The sequence below is a fragment of the Tauraco erythrolophus genome, chromosome 18 (assembly GCF_009769465.1).
Source record: "Tauraco erythrolophus isolate bTauEry1 chromosome 18, bTauEry1.pri, whole genome shotgun sequence".
NCBI lineage: Eukaryota > Metazoa > Chordata > Aves > Musophagiformes > Musophagidae > Tauraco > Tauraco erythrolophus.
The window spans coordinates 16521197-16538071 of record NC_141482.1 but is presented as its reverse complement, the minus strand read 5'-3'; the positions used below and the strand labels follow the sequence as shown (position 1 = coordinate 16538071).

The following is a 16875-nucleotide window of genomic DNA, read 5'->3' as shown; positions in this document are numbered from 1 at the left end:
CCTCCTGTGCTGCCATTCCCTCAGTAGAAGTTTCTAGAGAAGATCTGGTTCCATAAGGAGGTGGGAATGGGCAGCCCAGCAGTGAGGTTTGCTGTCAGGCACCAGCTCCGGGTCCGGCTGGGCACAGCTTTGGGATTCAAGCTGTTCCTTTCGCGGAGGGAAAACGGGAGCGCAGCGATTGCTGGGTTTGCACCGGGAGTGCGATGCTCTGGAAAAAGTGAGTCTCTCAGACCACGTGTGGCAAGCAGGCAAATAATTTCATAGCCAGGCAGGTGCTGCCCAGGCTACGAGCAGTCGACATTAGGATAGAGCAGCACAAACAAGCTGGAAAGGCATCGGGCTGGACTGCTGCTGCGACGGGCAGATCTTCCTCCTGCCCGAGCTGCGTTTCGTTAGTGATGTTTATTATGGTCTGTCTATACAGAGGGCAAGCGAGAGCCTGCGGGTACGTTTTCAGGTGGGCATCGTTTGCGTGCAAGGGAAACAGAAAGCAGTCCACTGCTCCGATCTGTTTAATGCCAAACTCCACTTTGTTAGGAGCGATACTTGGGAGAGGAGGAAGTTTGGCCTAAATGGCTCGTGGGCTGGATTCTGGCCTCTGGGGAAACACTTTTTTCCTGCTGGATAACTATCTCCAGGAAACAAAAGGCAGTGCTGCTGTTTAGGTTTGGTTACAGCACAGTACAGCTCAGGTAAGGAGATTGGAACCTCAGGCTGAGCAGTTAATACTCAATTTCCTTGTCTATATTTAGAACAACACTAATATTCCGGGGCTGACCTCGTGTTGATGGGCTTTGCTCACTGTAAATGCGATGTAAAGCACCACCTCTCCTCCACCCTGCGGCTTCCGAACCAGCTAGGACATTTCTCACCAGGTTAAATCACCCGGCAGCAGTTTGGGAAGGGGCTGCTCTGACCCCGCGTCGCTCCCGAGCTGCCCGGTGCTCAGCCCTTCCCGCAGCCACTGCTGCCGGACCGCAGGCAGGATGGGGTCCCTCCGACCCCCCTGGTCCCTGGCTGTGGGGGCTGCCCCTCGCCCAGGCTGTGGCTTTCCTGTGTCATCACTGGAAGGTTCCTGAACTGGCAGCACCTTCTTGTATCTACTCCGTGTACTTTGGTGACCTCATGGGCACGAATGGAAATGCAGTCAGTTTGCAAGGGCCAAAGGCAGAGCTAAACTGGGGAAAGGACGGAGGGAGGGGTTTCTTTTTTCTCTTCCATCTATTCCAGGGCACAAAGCTAAGGCTGTTGCTGCAGGAAGGCCAGGTCCCTCTTAGGAGGACGATGCCAGGAGGCTCCAGACCATCTGTCTGTGACTTGGGAAAGTTTGGACAGCACAAATTTGGCACCAAGCCCCTGTTCTCACGCAGCTCTTCCGTTTATCCCTAGGGATGCATCCCAGTGAGATTGTAGGCTCTTCCTCCGGGCCGGTCGCTGGGGTTTCTGCAGTCTGGGGCTGGTCCCAGGCTCTGTGCTCGGCCCCGGCTGCGCAGCCCTTTCCGAGCAGCACTTGGGCTGCTCTTGGCTCTCCCCGACCAGCAGCAGGTCCCTGCGGTGGCCATGCTGAGGAGTGGCAGGTGGGTTTCTCGCCCCGCTCCTGGGAGGGCTCATGGAGCCATGTCCCACAGGAGGGCTGCTGTGAGATGGGAGCTGAGCCCTGGAGCTCACCAGTACAGTGGTAGTGCCCTGATCACTGGGCTGTCCTTCCTCCACCCGACAGCCTTTGCTCCTGGCTATTCTAACCTGATCCTGGCTTGAACGGGTGGAGGAAGAGGACTTTCCACCCTCCCAGCCCTGCTCGGGTGGTTTCCCTGCTGGAAGGGCCCCTCACTGGGGCGTTACGTCCCAGGAGAAGGGAGCTTCCTAGCAGGACATTGACATCGTGGGAAAGGCAGGAGGTGGGGGTGGAAGGTGGTGAGGGGGCTGCTGCAGGCACCTCGCTCCGCTTGGGGACACCCCTCTTGGTCCATCGCTGTTGCAGGCCATCTTCAAACCACACGTCTCCACCTCAGCTTTTGCATTGCAGATGTCTTTTTAAAGCAGCTCGATGTTAGCGATAGACCGTAGTGCCTTACTTAGCGTTTAGCAAACACTTCCAAGGACGAGGCCGAGGGCTGCCAGCCTGTGGCCAACGTGGATGTTTCCCTCATTAGTTTGTCCTTTTAAGAGCGTTTCTCCCTGATGATTTTGCTGCTGTTCGTGCTTGACTCCCCAGGCTCTACAGGAACCTGCCTTGTGTTTACAGCTCCCAGCACCTCTCCTCCCAGTTTCTTTGCCCCAGACCAGTGCTCTCTAGAACAAGGTGGGAATGGGGAAGAGCTCAAACCTGCACGTGCTGTGGGCTGGAAGATGTTTACACCTCTCTTCCCAGCTGGGTCTATCGGGCACCTCCTGCCCAGCTCCTGCAGGCTGAACTTCTCCCTCCACTGTAGATGTTTTTGGCATTAGGATGCGCCGCTGGGAAAACTCAAGCTTAGGAAAGCAGCACCGAGCTTGCAGCCCGGGGCCAGGCTGTCTCCATCTCTTCCTGGCCACAGTGAAGCTGAGCATCCAGGTGCCTGGGGGGATCTGGTCAGTGTGGGGGGAGCCAAGCACCCTTTCTTGAAACCCTGCCACCCTCTGGGCTTGCGGGGCCCCCGCCGGTGCCCGTGGCAGGGGAGTGATTGTATGAAACTGTTTACTTCTGACTATGCTGTTTACAAGAGGGATGTGGGGTGGGTGGGGGGAACAAGCCAAGCCTCAGGAGGATTGGGAAACGTGTTATCTGCACCAGCCTGCAGCAAGGCCGACGCCGCCGGCACTGGGCAGGTGTCGTGGGGATCTCCCGGCCAGCTTTGGTCCGCGGGGAGGAGAGAGCAGAGGTGGCTCTAGCTGAGAGGGGTTCCATTAGCCCCCCCGACCCTCGCTGCTGTGTTTGAGGTCCAGCGGTGCTTGTGACAGATAAGAGTTACCCCTGTGGTCTTCCTTTAATCCTCAGGACCCAGCTCCTTCACATATCAGAGGCTCCCAGAGCCTTTCTGGAGCAATAAGACTTAAAACAAGCATTACCATCGTTGTGGAAGTCCTCCGTTGTGTGCGTCGTGTGTCTCCTCCGTACGCAGTACCGAGTCTGGGTTTAAGCCTGCCGAGCGCCGTGGGGCACCTGCTTTGGGGCACGGACCGGGACACGTTTCCCTGTGCTTTCTGCAGGTCACGAGAGCTGGGAAATGTGTTGCTGCTTTCCTTCATCACCGCGGGCGTGCGCTGCCCGAGCCTCACACTACAGCTGCCCGGGGCGAGGGGAGCTCGTGGGCCCCTTCCAGCATCCTGGCTGCAGGGTGACTGTGTGCTTCACCCCGGCTCCTCTCAGCATCCCGTCCCATCCCATTCCATCCCATCCCATCCGCTGGGCTGTGCAGGTCCAAGGCTCAGCAGAGGGGCAGCATCTGGAAAGTGTTGCCCCTGGCTCCCTCGGCAGCGGGACGAGAGCTGGGAGCCATCGCTGGTGGTGGGGAGAGCTGTGCTGGCAACTCCTGCTGCTCAGCTGGTTGTTGGGCACGTCCCAGCATGTGGCCCTTCGTGTCCAAAAGCATTTCACGCTTGAGAGCAGGGTGTCGGGGTGGTGGGTGCAGCTGGAAGGAACGCGCAGGGAGCTGCTCTTTTCCAGCTGGGACCCAACAAATCCTGTTTCCCAAGTGCTTTCAGCTCCGCTGCCAGGCTGCTGGAAGAGCTCACTGGTGCCACGCGGGAGTGCTTGGTGTCCCTGTTCTGGCACCTGGGCATTCAGCTCACTCATCCAGCACAACCCAGCAGCTTTGTGGCAGCCGTGCCAGGGCACGGCCGGGTCCCAGCGGCGCTGGGCGAGCCCAGGACAGGGGCTGCCTCCATCCCTGCAGCCCCTGTGCTGAGCGAGCAAGAGCAGAAGGCTTAAACCCAGACTCCAAACTAAAGATAACGATATTAGTAAATCAATCTGTATTTTTCTTTTTTTTTTTTTTTTTTGCACAGAAGCTGGTAATCTAGGACCTATGTGTGAACGACTTTATATAAATATTTTTGTACTTGGTTTACTCGAGTTGGTATGAGATGTTCTATTTAAGTTCTTCGAACACTGTGGATACCCTGACGTGTATGAGTGGCAGAGGCTTTGTAAATTAAGGGACGTTTGTGTGAATAAAGCTATTTGATGGGGTTGAAAAGCCACACGACTTGAAACACGAGTTTTGTGCGTTTGTCCTCAGCCGTGCTGCCGGCAGCGGGTTTGTGGGGAAGGGGAGTCCCCGAGCAGCCAGGGCTGAGCCAAGTCCCGGCTCCATCCCAGAGGGCAGGTCTAGTTCAGCCCAGGCTGACCCCAGGTGCTTAGGGCACTAAACCAAGGCATGGTGGCCAGTGCCAACCAGAACGTGGCTCCTTGGCACGCAGCGCCCGTGGCCGTTCATCCTTGGCCTGGATTAGGATTAGCCCTGTTCTTGCTGCAGACACCAGGCAGACCGTGGCGATGAGTGGGGCAGGTGAGCTCGGCTGCTTCCCTGGCAGCCCCATGGTTCAGGAGCCAAAGAGGCCGAGGAGCCCCTCGCCCAGCCGGCCACCCGCTCCGGAGGTGGCCACAAACCCAGCAAGGAAAACGACCTGCAGAACTGACGCTTTAAGAGCCACAAATATTTTCTCCCTTTTTGCACAGATCCTCTGGCCCGACTCCCAGATGCACAGACCAAACCCAAGGTGGTCCCAGTAGCTGTGATCCCCTGGAGCCCCGTTTCCAGCTGGGATGGGGTGTCCCAGCGCGCGGGGCCACGCACCGCCGCTCGCCAGCCCCTGCATAACGGCCCCGCAGCCTCAAGCAACCCGGGGCAGCCGCGGTGCCCGCGCTGGGATGTGCTCGGTGGCCAGTCCTGTCCTCCCCTCCCGCTCTGGCAGCCCCAGCACCGCCGGCCACGTGGCCATCACCATTGTGCTCCCTAATCACTGCCGACGGGCCCCGAAAACGGGGGCTTTCAGCCCAGCGGGGCCACGGCGGGGCTGTTGGCCCCCGCCGGAGCGATGCCAAGGGGCCGGAGCTGCGTTTTCCCTGGCGCTGCAGCTTCCAGGTGGGTTATCTCGGGGCTGATGGACATTGACTGCATGGCACCCACTGCGAGAGCAACCCAGCCATTTTGCCAGCCTCCAGGTTCATGGCATCGTGTGCCCGTCTGTGGCCAGACATGTAACGTTCTCCATGAGCTCCCATGGGGCCCTCAGCTCTCGGCATTCTCTTCGTGATGAAGATGAAATCCAGCAGGAGCGTGGGGCAGGAGCTGGGGCCAGCTGGCACGTGTGCCACCACGTTGCAGGCAAGAAGCTGGTAAGGGCAGGTGACCGCGTGGCACAGCCGACTGCCGAGAAGCTTTTAGCATGGTTCCCAGGGAGAGGTTGGTGTCAGTCACCAGGAGAAACGTCTCACTTTGGATTTGCTCTCTGGAGACGCGCTGTTTCGTATGCAAAGAGGGCTGCGAAGCTCGGCAAAAGTGTTTCCATCACTCGACAGCTGACAGACGTGCGCCAGCCTCGGCCGCTCCGTGGGCACCCGCCAGGGCACGTGCAGGGGCAGAGCCACACGTGGCGGCGGCCGTGGCCAGGCAACGGGGCGAGGGTGGGACAGGTAGGGAAACCCATGGCCACGAGGCCGGACGAGGTGCTGGGTGCCAGCTGGGCGAGCACCAACATCACCCCTGGGGGATTTAATGCCAGAGAGCCACGGGGAGATGGTGCCACCAGCTTCGCTCTCCCTCTCCCAGCTTCGACACGTGGCAGGAACATTTTTTCAAGAGCCTCCTCTCGGCGGAGGCTCTGGCGCTGCGTTTCACAGCCGGAGCACTAAGTCATCCAGTGCAAAAACCTAAGTCCATATTTCTTTGAAGATCTCTTGAGCTCCTCAGGCAGCAGCCACTTCAGCAGCCCTCGCTGGCCCCCCGGGCAGCAGCTGCCCGAGCCGGTGGGATGAGAGCACGGCCCCTTTTGTTGGCACAGGGCATTCATCTGCCTCATCCCGGCGCTGATGAATAGCTCGGTTTTACCCCGTGTCAGGCTCCAGCAAAGCAGAGGATGATCAGCTGAAGCTGCGGTGAGCCCACACACTCCTCTCAGCCGGGAGATGACTCAGCCGAGGCTCTCGGCGCGGGCGGAGGTGCCAATGGAACGCGCGGGCACAACAGCTGGCGAGCGGGGGCTCAGCTCCCCGCGCTGCGAGGCCGGAGGGCGGCTGAGCTCGGACCCTCCTCACCCTCTGCACCCCTGTTCGGTTGCAGGATGGCAGTCCTGGGGGTCCTCAGCACAGGACAGCCCAGCGCCACTGCTCTGGCACACAGCGGATGGGCTGTGGATGGCATCAGACTCCCGCTTAGTAAATACCTTCTGTCCCATTTGTTGTGGTTTAACCCCAGCCAGCAACTCAGCCCCACGCAGCTGCTCGCTCCCCACCGGATGGATGGCGGAGAGAGTCGGAATCATAGAATCATAGACTGGTTTAGGTTGGGAGGGATCTTCAAGAACGTCTAGTTCCAGCCCCCCTGCCATTGGCAGGGACACCCTCCACTCACCAGGTTGCTCAAAGCCCCATCCAACCTGGCCTTGAACACTGCCAGGGATGGGGCAGCCACAGCTTCTCTGGGCAACCTCTGCCAGTGCCTCAGCACCCTCAGAGGGAAAAATTTCTTCCTTAGATCCCATCGAAATCTCCCCTCTTTCAGTTTAAAGCCATTGCCCCGTGTCCTGTCACTACACACCCTTGTCAAAAGTCCTTCTCCAGCTTTCCTGTAGCCCCTTTAGGTACTGGAAGAAGGGTAAAAGTGAGAAAATTCATAGATTGACGTAAAGACAGTTGAATTGGTAAAGCAAAAGTGCACACAAGCAAGGCAAAACACGGAATTCCTTCACTCCTTCCCATGGGCAGGCAGGTGCTCAGCCATCTCCAGGAGAGCAGGGCTCCGTCACACGTAACGGTGACTTGGGAAGGCAAACACCACCGCTCTGAACATCTCCCTCTTCCTTCTCCCCCAGCTTCACGTGCTGAGCATGATGTCAAATGGTGTGGAACAGCCCTCTGCTCAGTTGAGGTCAGCTGTCCCAGCCGGGCCCCCTCCCAACTCCTTGAGCCCCCCAGGCTTCTCCCTGGTGGGGTGAGAACAGCAAAGGCCCTGACGCTGTCAGCTCAGCGATAACGAGAACATCCCTGTGTTATCAACACTGTTCCCAGCACAAATCCAAACCAGCTCCATAGTAGCTGCTATGAACAAAATTAACTCTATCCCAGCCAAAACCAGCACACCACGGCACACAGCATCCCACCGGCTCGGACAGGAGCGGTGCAGCCCCGAACGTGCCTGGGACAACCACGGCCACCGTGTCCCACCTCCCACGGAAACCCTGGGGAAGAGCCGCAGGGACACCCGCCCCACTGGGGGATGGAGCAGGGGAGGGGAAGTTGCCCAAACCACCTCCCCGTCCCACACGAGGCTTCAGAAAGCCCAACATATTTTTCGCTCGCCATCTGTCTCCAATGCACCTCCGTGGAGCTGCGCGGGGCACGGGGTGCCCACCCCCCCCGTACCAGGGACCGCGCGTGGCAGAGGCAACAGCATCATCCAGAATCGCTTTGGGTTTGTCTCAATTCCATGAAAAAAAGCCACTTCTCATCTCCAGCTCGTTTCCGGGCAGAGCTAACGGCCTGTGCCCCTCTGGGCACCCACGCTCGGGGCGATGCGCTGGGCAGCGAGCAGCAAGGGAGGGAATTCAGACCTTATTTCCTCTGCCAGAGACAAGATCTTTAAAGAAGCTTCTCAGCCAAGAACTTTAATTTATTTTCTTTTTTTCTACAGGTTTTGCAAGGGAATTTTGTTCTTTAGAATTGCATCCGCCTCCAACCCCACTTAGAGCTGCCAAAGGCTGCGCTTCCCCCGGGACCTGCCTGCGAGCGGCGGAGATGGATGAGCTGACATGGGCATGACTTCACCCGCGCCGTCCTGCCGCCAGAGCCGGAGCTTTCAGCATTCCCAGAGGGACCCCCCTGCTCCGGCTCCGCGTTGCAGCCCTGCCAGCCCCCATGGATCCACCCTGTGGACCACTGTGCAGTGCCACAGCCCCTGCCCCAGCGTACAGGGCTGGATGAGGCTTGCGGGGTGCCCACCCCTGCCACCCACAGCAAAGCCTGACCCAGTGCCACATCACTCTGAGCTCCGGCTCTGCTCCCGCTCCGCAGACGCTCCTGTTTTACCCCGAGGAGGGTCAGCATCCGTGGTACTGCGAAAGATGCTTGTCCCCCCTCTGAAAAGCCATCTAGAAACCAGCGAGGGCACTAAACTGGGCAGTCAGGGTTTGCCTCCCCTTTTTCACAAAGCCAGGGTTGTTATCTCACCACAGACCTCAATTCCTCCTCAGAACACGTTCTCTCTCCTACCTCCAAGCAAGTGTGTCATAGAATCATGGAGTTATAGAGTCATGGAATGGTTTGGGCTGGAAGGGACCTCAAAGACCATCCAGTTCCAACCCCCCTGCCATGGGCAGGGACACCCTCCACTACACCAGGTTGCTCAAAGCCCCATCCAACCTGGCCTTGAACACTGCCAGGGATGGGGCAGCCACAACTTCTGCGGGCAACCTGGTCCAGTGCCTCAACACTCTCAATGTAAAAAATTTCTTCCTTAGATCTAATTGAAATCTCCCCTTTCAGTTCAAAGCCATTGCCCCTTGTCCTATCATGTCCCCCTTGGGAAATGTTCCTGGACAAACGGGCACGTGTGCTGGGCACTCGGGTGCACCTGCCAGCACAGGCTGTCTCGTGGGGTCCGGGACACGACAGCTGCCTTGAGCTTATGCTCGAGGATGCCTGTCAAGTGCAGCACAGCACAAGGATACCCCAACGGGCTTTGGATGAGCTTCCAGCAAGATAAAAGAGCTTCCATGACCCTGCTCCATCTTCCTGAGCTGGATCACCGGCAAATCAAGCCCTGCTGAAGCCCACGGCTCCAACCAGCTCTCACCTCTCCCGTCCCACACACGTGTCTGGGTATGGAGATGAATGTCACCACTGGAGAACTGGCATCTGTCCGCCCTGGGACTCCCATTCCGTGCTGAAGACCTCTCCAGCTGTCCAACCACCAAACACTCACAAGGAGGAGAAGAGAGTGACCAGACAGGGCTCCCTCATCCCAGGAGATCCTGAGCATCGCAGCGCAGCCCAGCCCTGCCCATGGCAGATCTCAGGGCCGGGCACAGACCAAGGAAGATTTTTGCCCCAAACCAGCCACCAAACCCACAAACTTCTGGTCTTGCAGTAGGCAAACAGCAATCCCAACCTCCAGCAGGTCCAGGCTGTGGGATCCCTCCCAGGGTGCCATTAGTTGGTGTAATCAGCTGGAGATAATTGCTGCCTCCGGAACACAATTAACTCCTTCCTGACGGGGTCCAGCTGAGGCTCTTGCATCCCAGAAGAGCAGTTTTCCTCCCAGATTCCTTAGAAAACTCACATCCTTCTTCCTTCTCAAAGCGAGCCTTTGGAATCACAGCCCGAGGGGCGCAGCGAGTTCCCTGATGTGTGGTGATGTTTGAGATTTGGGATATATCTGGCATGTGTAATTTAGTTCAGGTATGCGAGGCCCGGGTGAAACTGGGAGCAAGCAGGGAGGAAATCAGTCCCACCCTTGTGATAACGGGATTTGCAGCAGCTCAGTCTGAGGGGCAGCCCTGCTCGGGAGGTCCCGCTCCCGGGGGACCCGGCGAAGAGGATGAGCTCTGGGTCCCACCCGGGGATGCAGGGACACAGTCAGGAGCACTGGAGGAGCCGGTGGCGTTGGGAGACTTACGGCAGCGCAGCCAGCAACGGCCTCAGCCACACAACCTGCAACCAGGCACTGCCCAAAGAGCTGCTCCAAACCTGGCACCCACCTTCACCCACGAGGTCCCGTTTGGAAGCAGCGAAGGAAGAGCCGGGCACAGAGTCCATCCTCCCCCCTGTCCCTCTGGCGGTTTCCTGTGCAGCAAATTACTGTTTCAGAAATGCAGTAAACATGAGATATGAAGACAGAAATTGCCGGCAACTTTTAATTTGAGTTCTGCCAATTTCTCTGTTCCAGCTATTGATTTTCCATAAAGATGAATCTCCGCTCCCAGCTCGCTCTGACAGGCACTATCTGGGTGTTTTGCTGACCCCGAGAGTGGAAATATATATTTTAATAAGTGTCAGAGCTCACTAATGAGAAGAGGGAGGAAAATCAATTGTCTGCTTATATCTTGAGCTCAAAGACAGGACTAACAAGTTCTTTATTTTGATGCTGTGGGCAGGAGGACAGGGCAGAATGACAAACGTGGCAGCAGACGGCTGCCAGCCCCACTACAGAGACAGCTCAGCTGATGAGAGAGGGGCAAAAAGGGGCACGTGGTGTTTGAACACGTCAAACACGTTTGGGTTTGTGTTAATTCAAAGAGATTCGCCGAGTGCTGTAAAATCTTACAGTTGAATAGATCCCTGATGCAAAGCTACTGAAAACAGTAAAATTTCAGCTGCAGACTATAAGCAGTTTATGCTCATATTCCTAAAATCAAGACAGCAGCTTGGCCAGCTGTCCAGGGCAGGGGCAGCCAAAGGGATTCCGTTTTTCCATGCTAAATTTGGGATGGAGGTTAGTGTTCATGACAGCGAGAGAAGTACAAGCCAGCTCAGCGCAAGTGTCTCTGCACAACTCCAGTAATAAACCTGGTTTCAAGTGCACACCGTGCTGCGCTCGCAGAAAGTGCTCGGGTGACACCCTGACCCTGCCAAAACAAGCAGCAAAGCTCGCCAAGCCCAGGGATGCCACCTCTGCTGCGGGAGAAGCTCAGCCACTGCGCCCAGCTCAGCTGTGCAATACTTTCCTCTCCTACCTCCACCTTTTTCAGGTCGGTTCTGGGGTCCAGGGGACGCCCTGAACAGCCCAGACCTCGCCAGCTCAACGGCAGACACGGTCTCCACTGAGAGCTAGTAAGTCCAAGGACACCATCACACCTTCCGAAATCAGAGGGTGGGAGGGTGCCAGGGGAAACTGGCACAAGTGCAAGCCCTGGTTTAAACCCCTCCCTGGGCATGTGGCACAGGCCATGGCTGGAAGAGGCGGCGTGGTCGCTGGACCTCCGCAGGACTCTGCTGACATCCTTAAGCCCTCAGCCCGCCAAGGCGGAGGGAGAAGGACAGATCCAGTTCCCAGCACACACAGCCCCAACGGCAGGATTGGGATCCATGACGGCAGCATCAACATTCATTTCCTGCAGGAACACGGCGTTATACCCAAACGCTGAGCTCTGCTCACCCTCCCCCCGAAGCCAGGCCGTCAACCTTCCTGCACTCATATTTATGATCTTCCTTGTCTGTTAGAGAATCCCACCTGACAACGGCGTAGTTAATCTCTTGGCAGCAGTGAAATGAAACGGTAAGCTCCGGCTGCCTCCCAAAGATGCATTGATTTCTTCAAATGACAGATCGCCTCCACCCTTGATGTTCAAGCAGAAGCTCAGGGCTGGCGTTATGATGGATCTTGTCTATCATTCAATTAATAAAGCTTACAGAGATGCACCAGCTAAGCGTGCAAGACAGCATTAGGGCTAAGCCCTGACCCAAAGATTTAATCGCAGGGAGTACGAAGGCACCTTGGATGTAGGATTCCTGGCCGCTCTGCTGGTGAACACACCGGCCGTGGTACGGAGCTCGCCACCATGACCTGGACGAGCCGGTCTCTTCGCCACAATAAAAGAGCTGAGTGGCCAGTCGGATCCCGCAGCAAAGCGGAGCAGGAAAACCCCTTCCTACCCAGAAGGAAGTTTGCTGCACTTAATGGAGCGGTTTATACCCAATTTCGACACATCTCTTTACTAAAAGGATTATGTGCTTAAGCCAACAAAACTCCTGATGCTTTGTGAAACAGCCCCAGCCTCCCCGCAGGGAGCCAAGCGCTGGAGCGTGTCTGGAGATTCGCCCCTGCAAAGCGAACGTACCCACCACCTCCCAGCGCGCCACAAAGCCCCACGGATCCCATCAGCGCCCCAGAACCACCCGTGCTTCCCTGGGCGAGGGTCACCATCTGCAAAGCAGCAGAGAGCAGGGCTGACGTGGGGTGCTGACGGTGGCATCCTAACGCTGAGGAATTCAGCGCAGGGTCGTTCACAATCCTCCTCCCCGAAACGCAGCCGTTTGGAGCAGCCTGGCTCGCCGGGGCTGTGAGGCTTCAGCAGCCACAGAGCCAGAGATGTACCTACACTGGGCGACCCGAAACCCCAGCGAGGTGCCTGCAGTGAGGACAGGGCAGCCGTGTGCCACCTCGCAGGGTCATGGTGCCACTGGCACGACCTCACGGATTCCCAGGATGGAGCCAGCTTTTCTGTGCTCCCTACACCCTGCTCTGAGCATTTATGGCTTCCTGGCTGTCCTGCCTCTCGCTACTGGATCTCAAGGCCGTGTCCCTGAGGTTCGCCGCTGAGGTCTGGGCTCTGCAGAGAGAACAGAGCTGGTTTGAAGCTCGGTTAGGCTCCTTGGCCATGGAGCTCAGGCTCCTAAAACACTGAGCTCCGTGGAGCACAGGCGAAACGCTGGCGGAGCAATGGGAACGTCGCACACAGGGAAGCAAAGCTTTGGAAATCCCATTTTGGCTCCTCCAATTACCATGAAGCTGAAAGAACAACGAAAAAAGAACACGGTCCTTTTGTCAGCTTAGTGCTCCCCCAGCCCCGCTGCAAGAGCGAAGGCACAAGACGGGTGAAATGGACCGTGCCTGTTCGGGGGGAAGCACAGAGCCCTCGGCCACTCTGCTCTTCTGCGCTGGTGTGATGGGAAACCACCCGGGCAGAGCCCTGGCGTGGGGGGCAGAACCTTCTCGCACCTCCAAGTGCACAACGCGCAGCCCAAGCATCGCGCTGACCCCTCGCCCGGTGCCCAGCGCCGGGTGATGCATCACATTGTGCCTGCAACAGCCAGGCACTGTGTGCCAGCTCGCCGTGAGCCACCCGAGCCACCGCTTTCGGTGTGAAAACAGGCAGATTTGAGCACGGCCGTGGTCCTCTCCCCACGCACCAGCCTGGTGTCGCCCAACCCACGGTACCACCTTTCCTCAGGGTCCGGAGGGTGATGAGGGGTGGCCAAGGAGCAGGTTACTGGGATCTACGGAGGGGAACGTGCGAAAGATTTTTGGGGTCGACAGTCCCACAGACAACTGGGGTACGTCCTCACAAACCAGTGCTGCCAAGAGCATAAAGCATCACGGTGAAAAGTGGGAGCTTGGGGGGGGAAACATTCGTGTCCTTCTGCTCACGGATGGAGAAAATGATGGAAAAACGCCGGGACGTGGCTCGGTGACGGCAACCGGCTGCAGCGAGCGGGACCGGCCCCCGCCTCTGCCCGGGATGCTGGAGCCTCGTCCCCCGGGGTCCCCGGGCCTGGGCGGCGGTGAGGGCAGGCAGGGACCCCCCAGCACAGCCCCCGGCCCCCGCCCCGCACGCCACAATGCGTTGCCACGGCAACCGCGCGGCTCCCGGTGGAAACGGGCTGCGCCGGGGCCGGGACCGGGGGTGGCCAGACGGAGCTCCCCGGGGTCCGGCGAGCTGGGTCTGAGTCCGGTGGCGAAGGGTAAGGCTGGCAGCGCCCCTGGCCTTGGCGGAGGGGCCGGGGCTTGTACCTCGGTCCGGGGCAGCGAGAGGCGGCTGCCCGGGGGTGAGGGGCTGGCTCGGAGCTGCGGGGAAGGCGTTGGGGTGCCCCCGGCTCCCCTGGGTGCCCCCTTCCTCGCCAAAGCCCCGGGCTGGGGGAGCCCAGGGCCACGCAGCCCCCGGCTTGTGCAACCGCAGCCTCCCAGGCTGCAACCAGCAGCGCTGCTGGGAAAACCAGCCGTTTCTGGCAAAGAAAAAAAGGGAATCTAAAACCAGAAAGGGAAGAGGAGCACAATCACAGCTCTGTCTGTGGGCAAACAGACCACTCTGGAGAGCCAAATCGCTCCGAAAGCGGGGTAGGGTAACCTGGTGGCATGTGCTGGCCCTGCTGCACGCCGTATGGGATGCCAGGAGCTGGCACTGCTTTGCTTTAGGGTTTTTTTTTTTTTTTTGGTTTGTTCTTGTTTAAAAGGAAATTCAGCTTGGTTTTCAAGTTGACAGCTCTCTTGGAGAAAAAGTTGCTGCGAATGAGTGAATTAGTATAAATTGTAGTGTGGCGAGGGGCCAGGCAGCTGGAAGGTTTACAAACGCTTGAAATTCCTACGAGGAAGCGTTATTAGTTCTGTTATGAATTTAGGGAAAATGAGGCTAAAAAAGAAATTGCTTTTTCATCTAGATATCACCATCGAGCTTCTAGGAGACGTGTAAGAACTAAAATATCCCAGTTAGATACTACAAGAGCTTAAATAGTTTTAACCAGAAGATTACATGGAATGAGGAGAGTTACCTGTTGTGTATCATCGCGGTGTGACTGGAGTTCTACGAGAAAGCAGGTAGACATCATGGGCCGAGGGGCTGATGGAAACTAAAACCAACGAAAGGGAAAGGAATACATCACTGAAAACGTTGTCACATTACAACTGTCGATCCAGTGTTGAAGGTAGAGGTGTGAGGAGGAACATTAGTGCTCCCCTTGAAAGGCGTTGTGAGGCGGCGCTCGGCGTACGGCATGTCCTGCCTGCCGCGTGCCAGCTCGCTCGGGGGGGCAGAGGGTTAATTTGAATCACCAAGGTGATTATGGAGCTGTAGGAACTGCCTTAGAAGATGGGTCTCAAACCTCAACAGCCTGGCAGATTACAAAGAGAAAAATAGACTTCTCCAGAGATGTAGAAGAATGGAAAGAAATTGCTTACAGGAGTACAAAGGCATCTAATTAGAATGAAACAGAAGATAATAAGATAGGGAGAAATTTTGGCAGAGTATATTAGAGAATAATTCCTGACATTGAATCTGTTAAGCAAGGGTAGAACCTCTCAAGGGGGGGGTAGCAGGAGACCAGTTGATTGGAATATATAAAAGAAAGACTGTACAAAACATTAGAAACCCTACAACTGTAAAGGAAAATTCCTCTGGAACTACACCCAGTCGAACAGTTCTTTCCCATCTTTACGTTTATAAGCCAAGCTTTAGAATTGAGAGAGGAGAGAAGAGTCACAGCCATTTTTATACTCCCTCTCGGCTGCTTTTGCTTTGGTTCTTAACGTTATTATTGCTGCTTTCTTACACAGCAACTGAGCTCTGGAATCATGGCTGGGAATCTGAACGGATCTGAAACCAGTTGGGAGAGTGCTGCCCACAGCAGAGGCCACAACGGCAGACGGAAGCTGTACTTGAAAAGGAGAAGCCATGTTGTGCACTTTCTGCGCTACAACCTGAGCCTCCAATACCTCCAGTACCACCAGCACAAAGCTGAGCTTCTGAGTAAGTCTTCCTTTTACTTGAAGATTGAGCCCAGATACGTGCCAATAGATGAGAACCATGATGCGGCTTGCATTGACATCCTGGAACTAGTAGACCACTGCCGATTCCAGAGGGTGAAGAACTTGGGAAAAAAACAGGCTGAGATCCAGCTGTCACTTTTAACTGAGCTGTTAGAACATCTGGAACGAGGTCGGGAGGAGCTGAGCTGGTACGTAGAGACCTGTGACGCGGAAACTTTCCTCTCCCGGTGGGACTTGATTGAGCAGAAAGTGGGGAAGCTCTGCGAGTCTATGAAAGCTCTCGTTTCCTTGAGAGTGCCAGGAAATCTCTATGTCAAGGACCAGTTGGTGTCAAACACAGCTCTTGAAAGTGCTGAACTCCCCGACATCAGGCTTTCTCTCTGCACCAAGTTCCCACTGATTTTCGATCGGAGAGAGTCATTTGCCCACAAGACTTGGGCCAGGCTCAAGTGGTTTGACGAAAATCAAGAGTCACACGAAGAATATGACCTGCACTTCAAGCTACTGACAGATGAGAGTCAGGCACAAGCGGGATACGGTAGGATTCAGCAATTCACCTCCAAAGTGTGCATAGTCCGGGACCTGGAGCCTGGCAGATCGTACGAATTCACAGTTCGAAGATCAAACACCCAAATGTTTGTCCTCGAGAAATGGCACGACCACATTATACTGAAGACAAAAACTTAATGCTGTTGGAAGGCGCGGGCAGCAGCACTTGTGCACCAGAAGGATGAGGTGCCACACAAGAATATTCTTCTCATTTTACCCATTTGAAAAAAGACAAATGCGAAAAATTAAAAGAATGAGAAAAATTAAAAGTAAATTATTTTAAAGCATTTTATGTAAAACTGACCTCGTTCTGTTTTCAGCAACAGTTTGACAAACGCCTTCCCCAGATCTTTCCAGGTTAACAGTAACCTATTCCAAATTTCTCACACAAAATAACATCCTTAGGCAGCATCCGGGACTCAACACCAGCTTCTCGCTGCCTGAACTCGCGGGTGGGAGCAGCTGGGAGCAGGTGGCCTTGCTGGACACCTCGGATGCAAAGCACGGGAGATTGACACATCTCCATCAGCCAGTGCTTCCATCCACCAGAAGATGCCCAGTGCCAGCCTCTTGCAATGATGTTATGTTGTTTTTTTTTTTACTTCAATTCATTTTTTTCCCCACATCCTTCCTCCAGAACACCTGATCTGAATCCTGAGCTCTTCAAATCGCCCACCCCACCTTATCTCCATCTCTGCTTCCTCTCCCCTTCTACACCTTATAGTGCCTTATAGTTACCTAAGCGTGACTTCACGCTCACTCCTCTATGGTGCATGAAAAGATCACTCTGATTAAAAAACCCCACAACCACCCTAATCACCCCCTCAAAGCCCCTGCACCAAACAGGGAAGGGTAATAAATCCACACCACCAATGTGCAGAAGACAATCTTTTCTGCCACGTCCTGCAGTTAATGCTCATTTTCTTTC

The 16875-nt window shown here is 56.1% G+C and overlaps 1 protein-coding gene across 1 annotated transcript; it reads left to right on the top strand.

The window, feature by feature from the left end:
- The first annotated feature begins 15203 nt into the window (after nt 1-15203).
- FNDC11 (fibronectin type III domain containing 11) lies at nt 15204-16085 on the top strand. Its single transcript, XM_009988432.2, has one exon. The coding sequence runs from the start codon at nt 15204-15206 to the stop codon at nt 16083-16085; it is 882 nt and encodes a 293-aa protein (XP_009986734.1).
- Nucleotides 16086-16875: the final 790 nt, after the last annotated feature.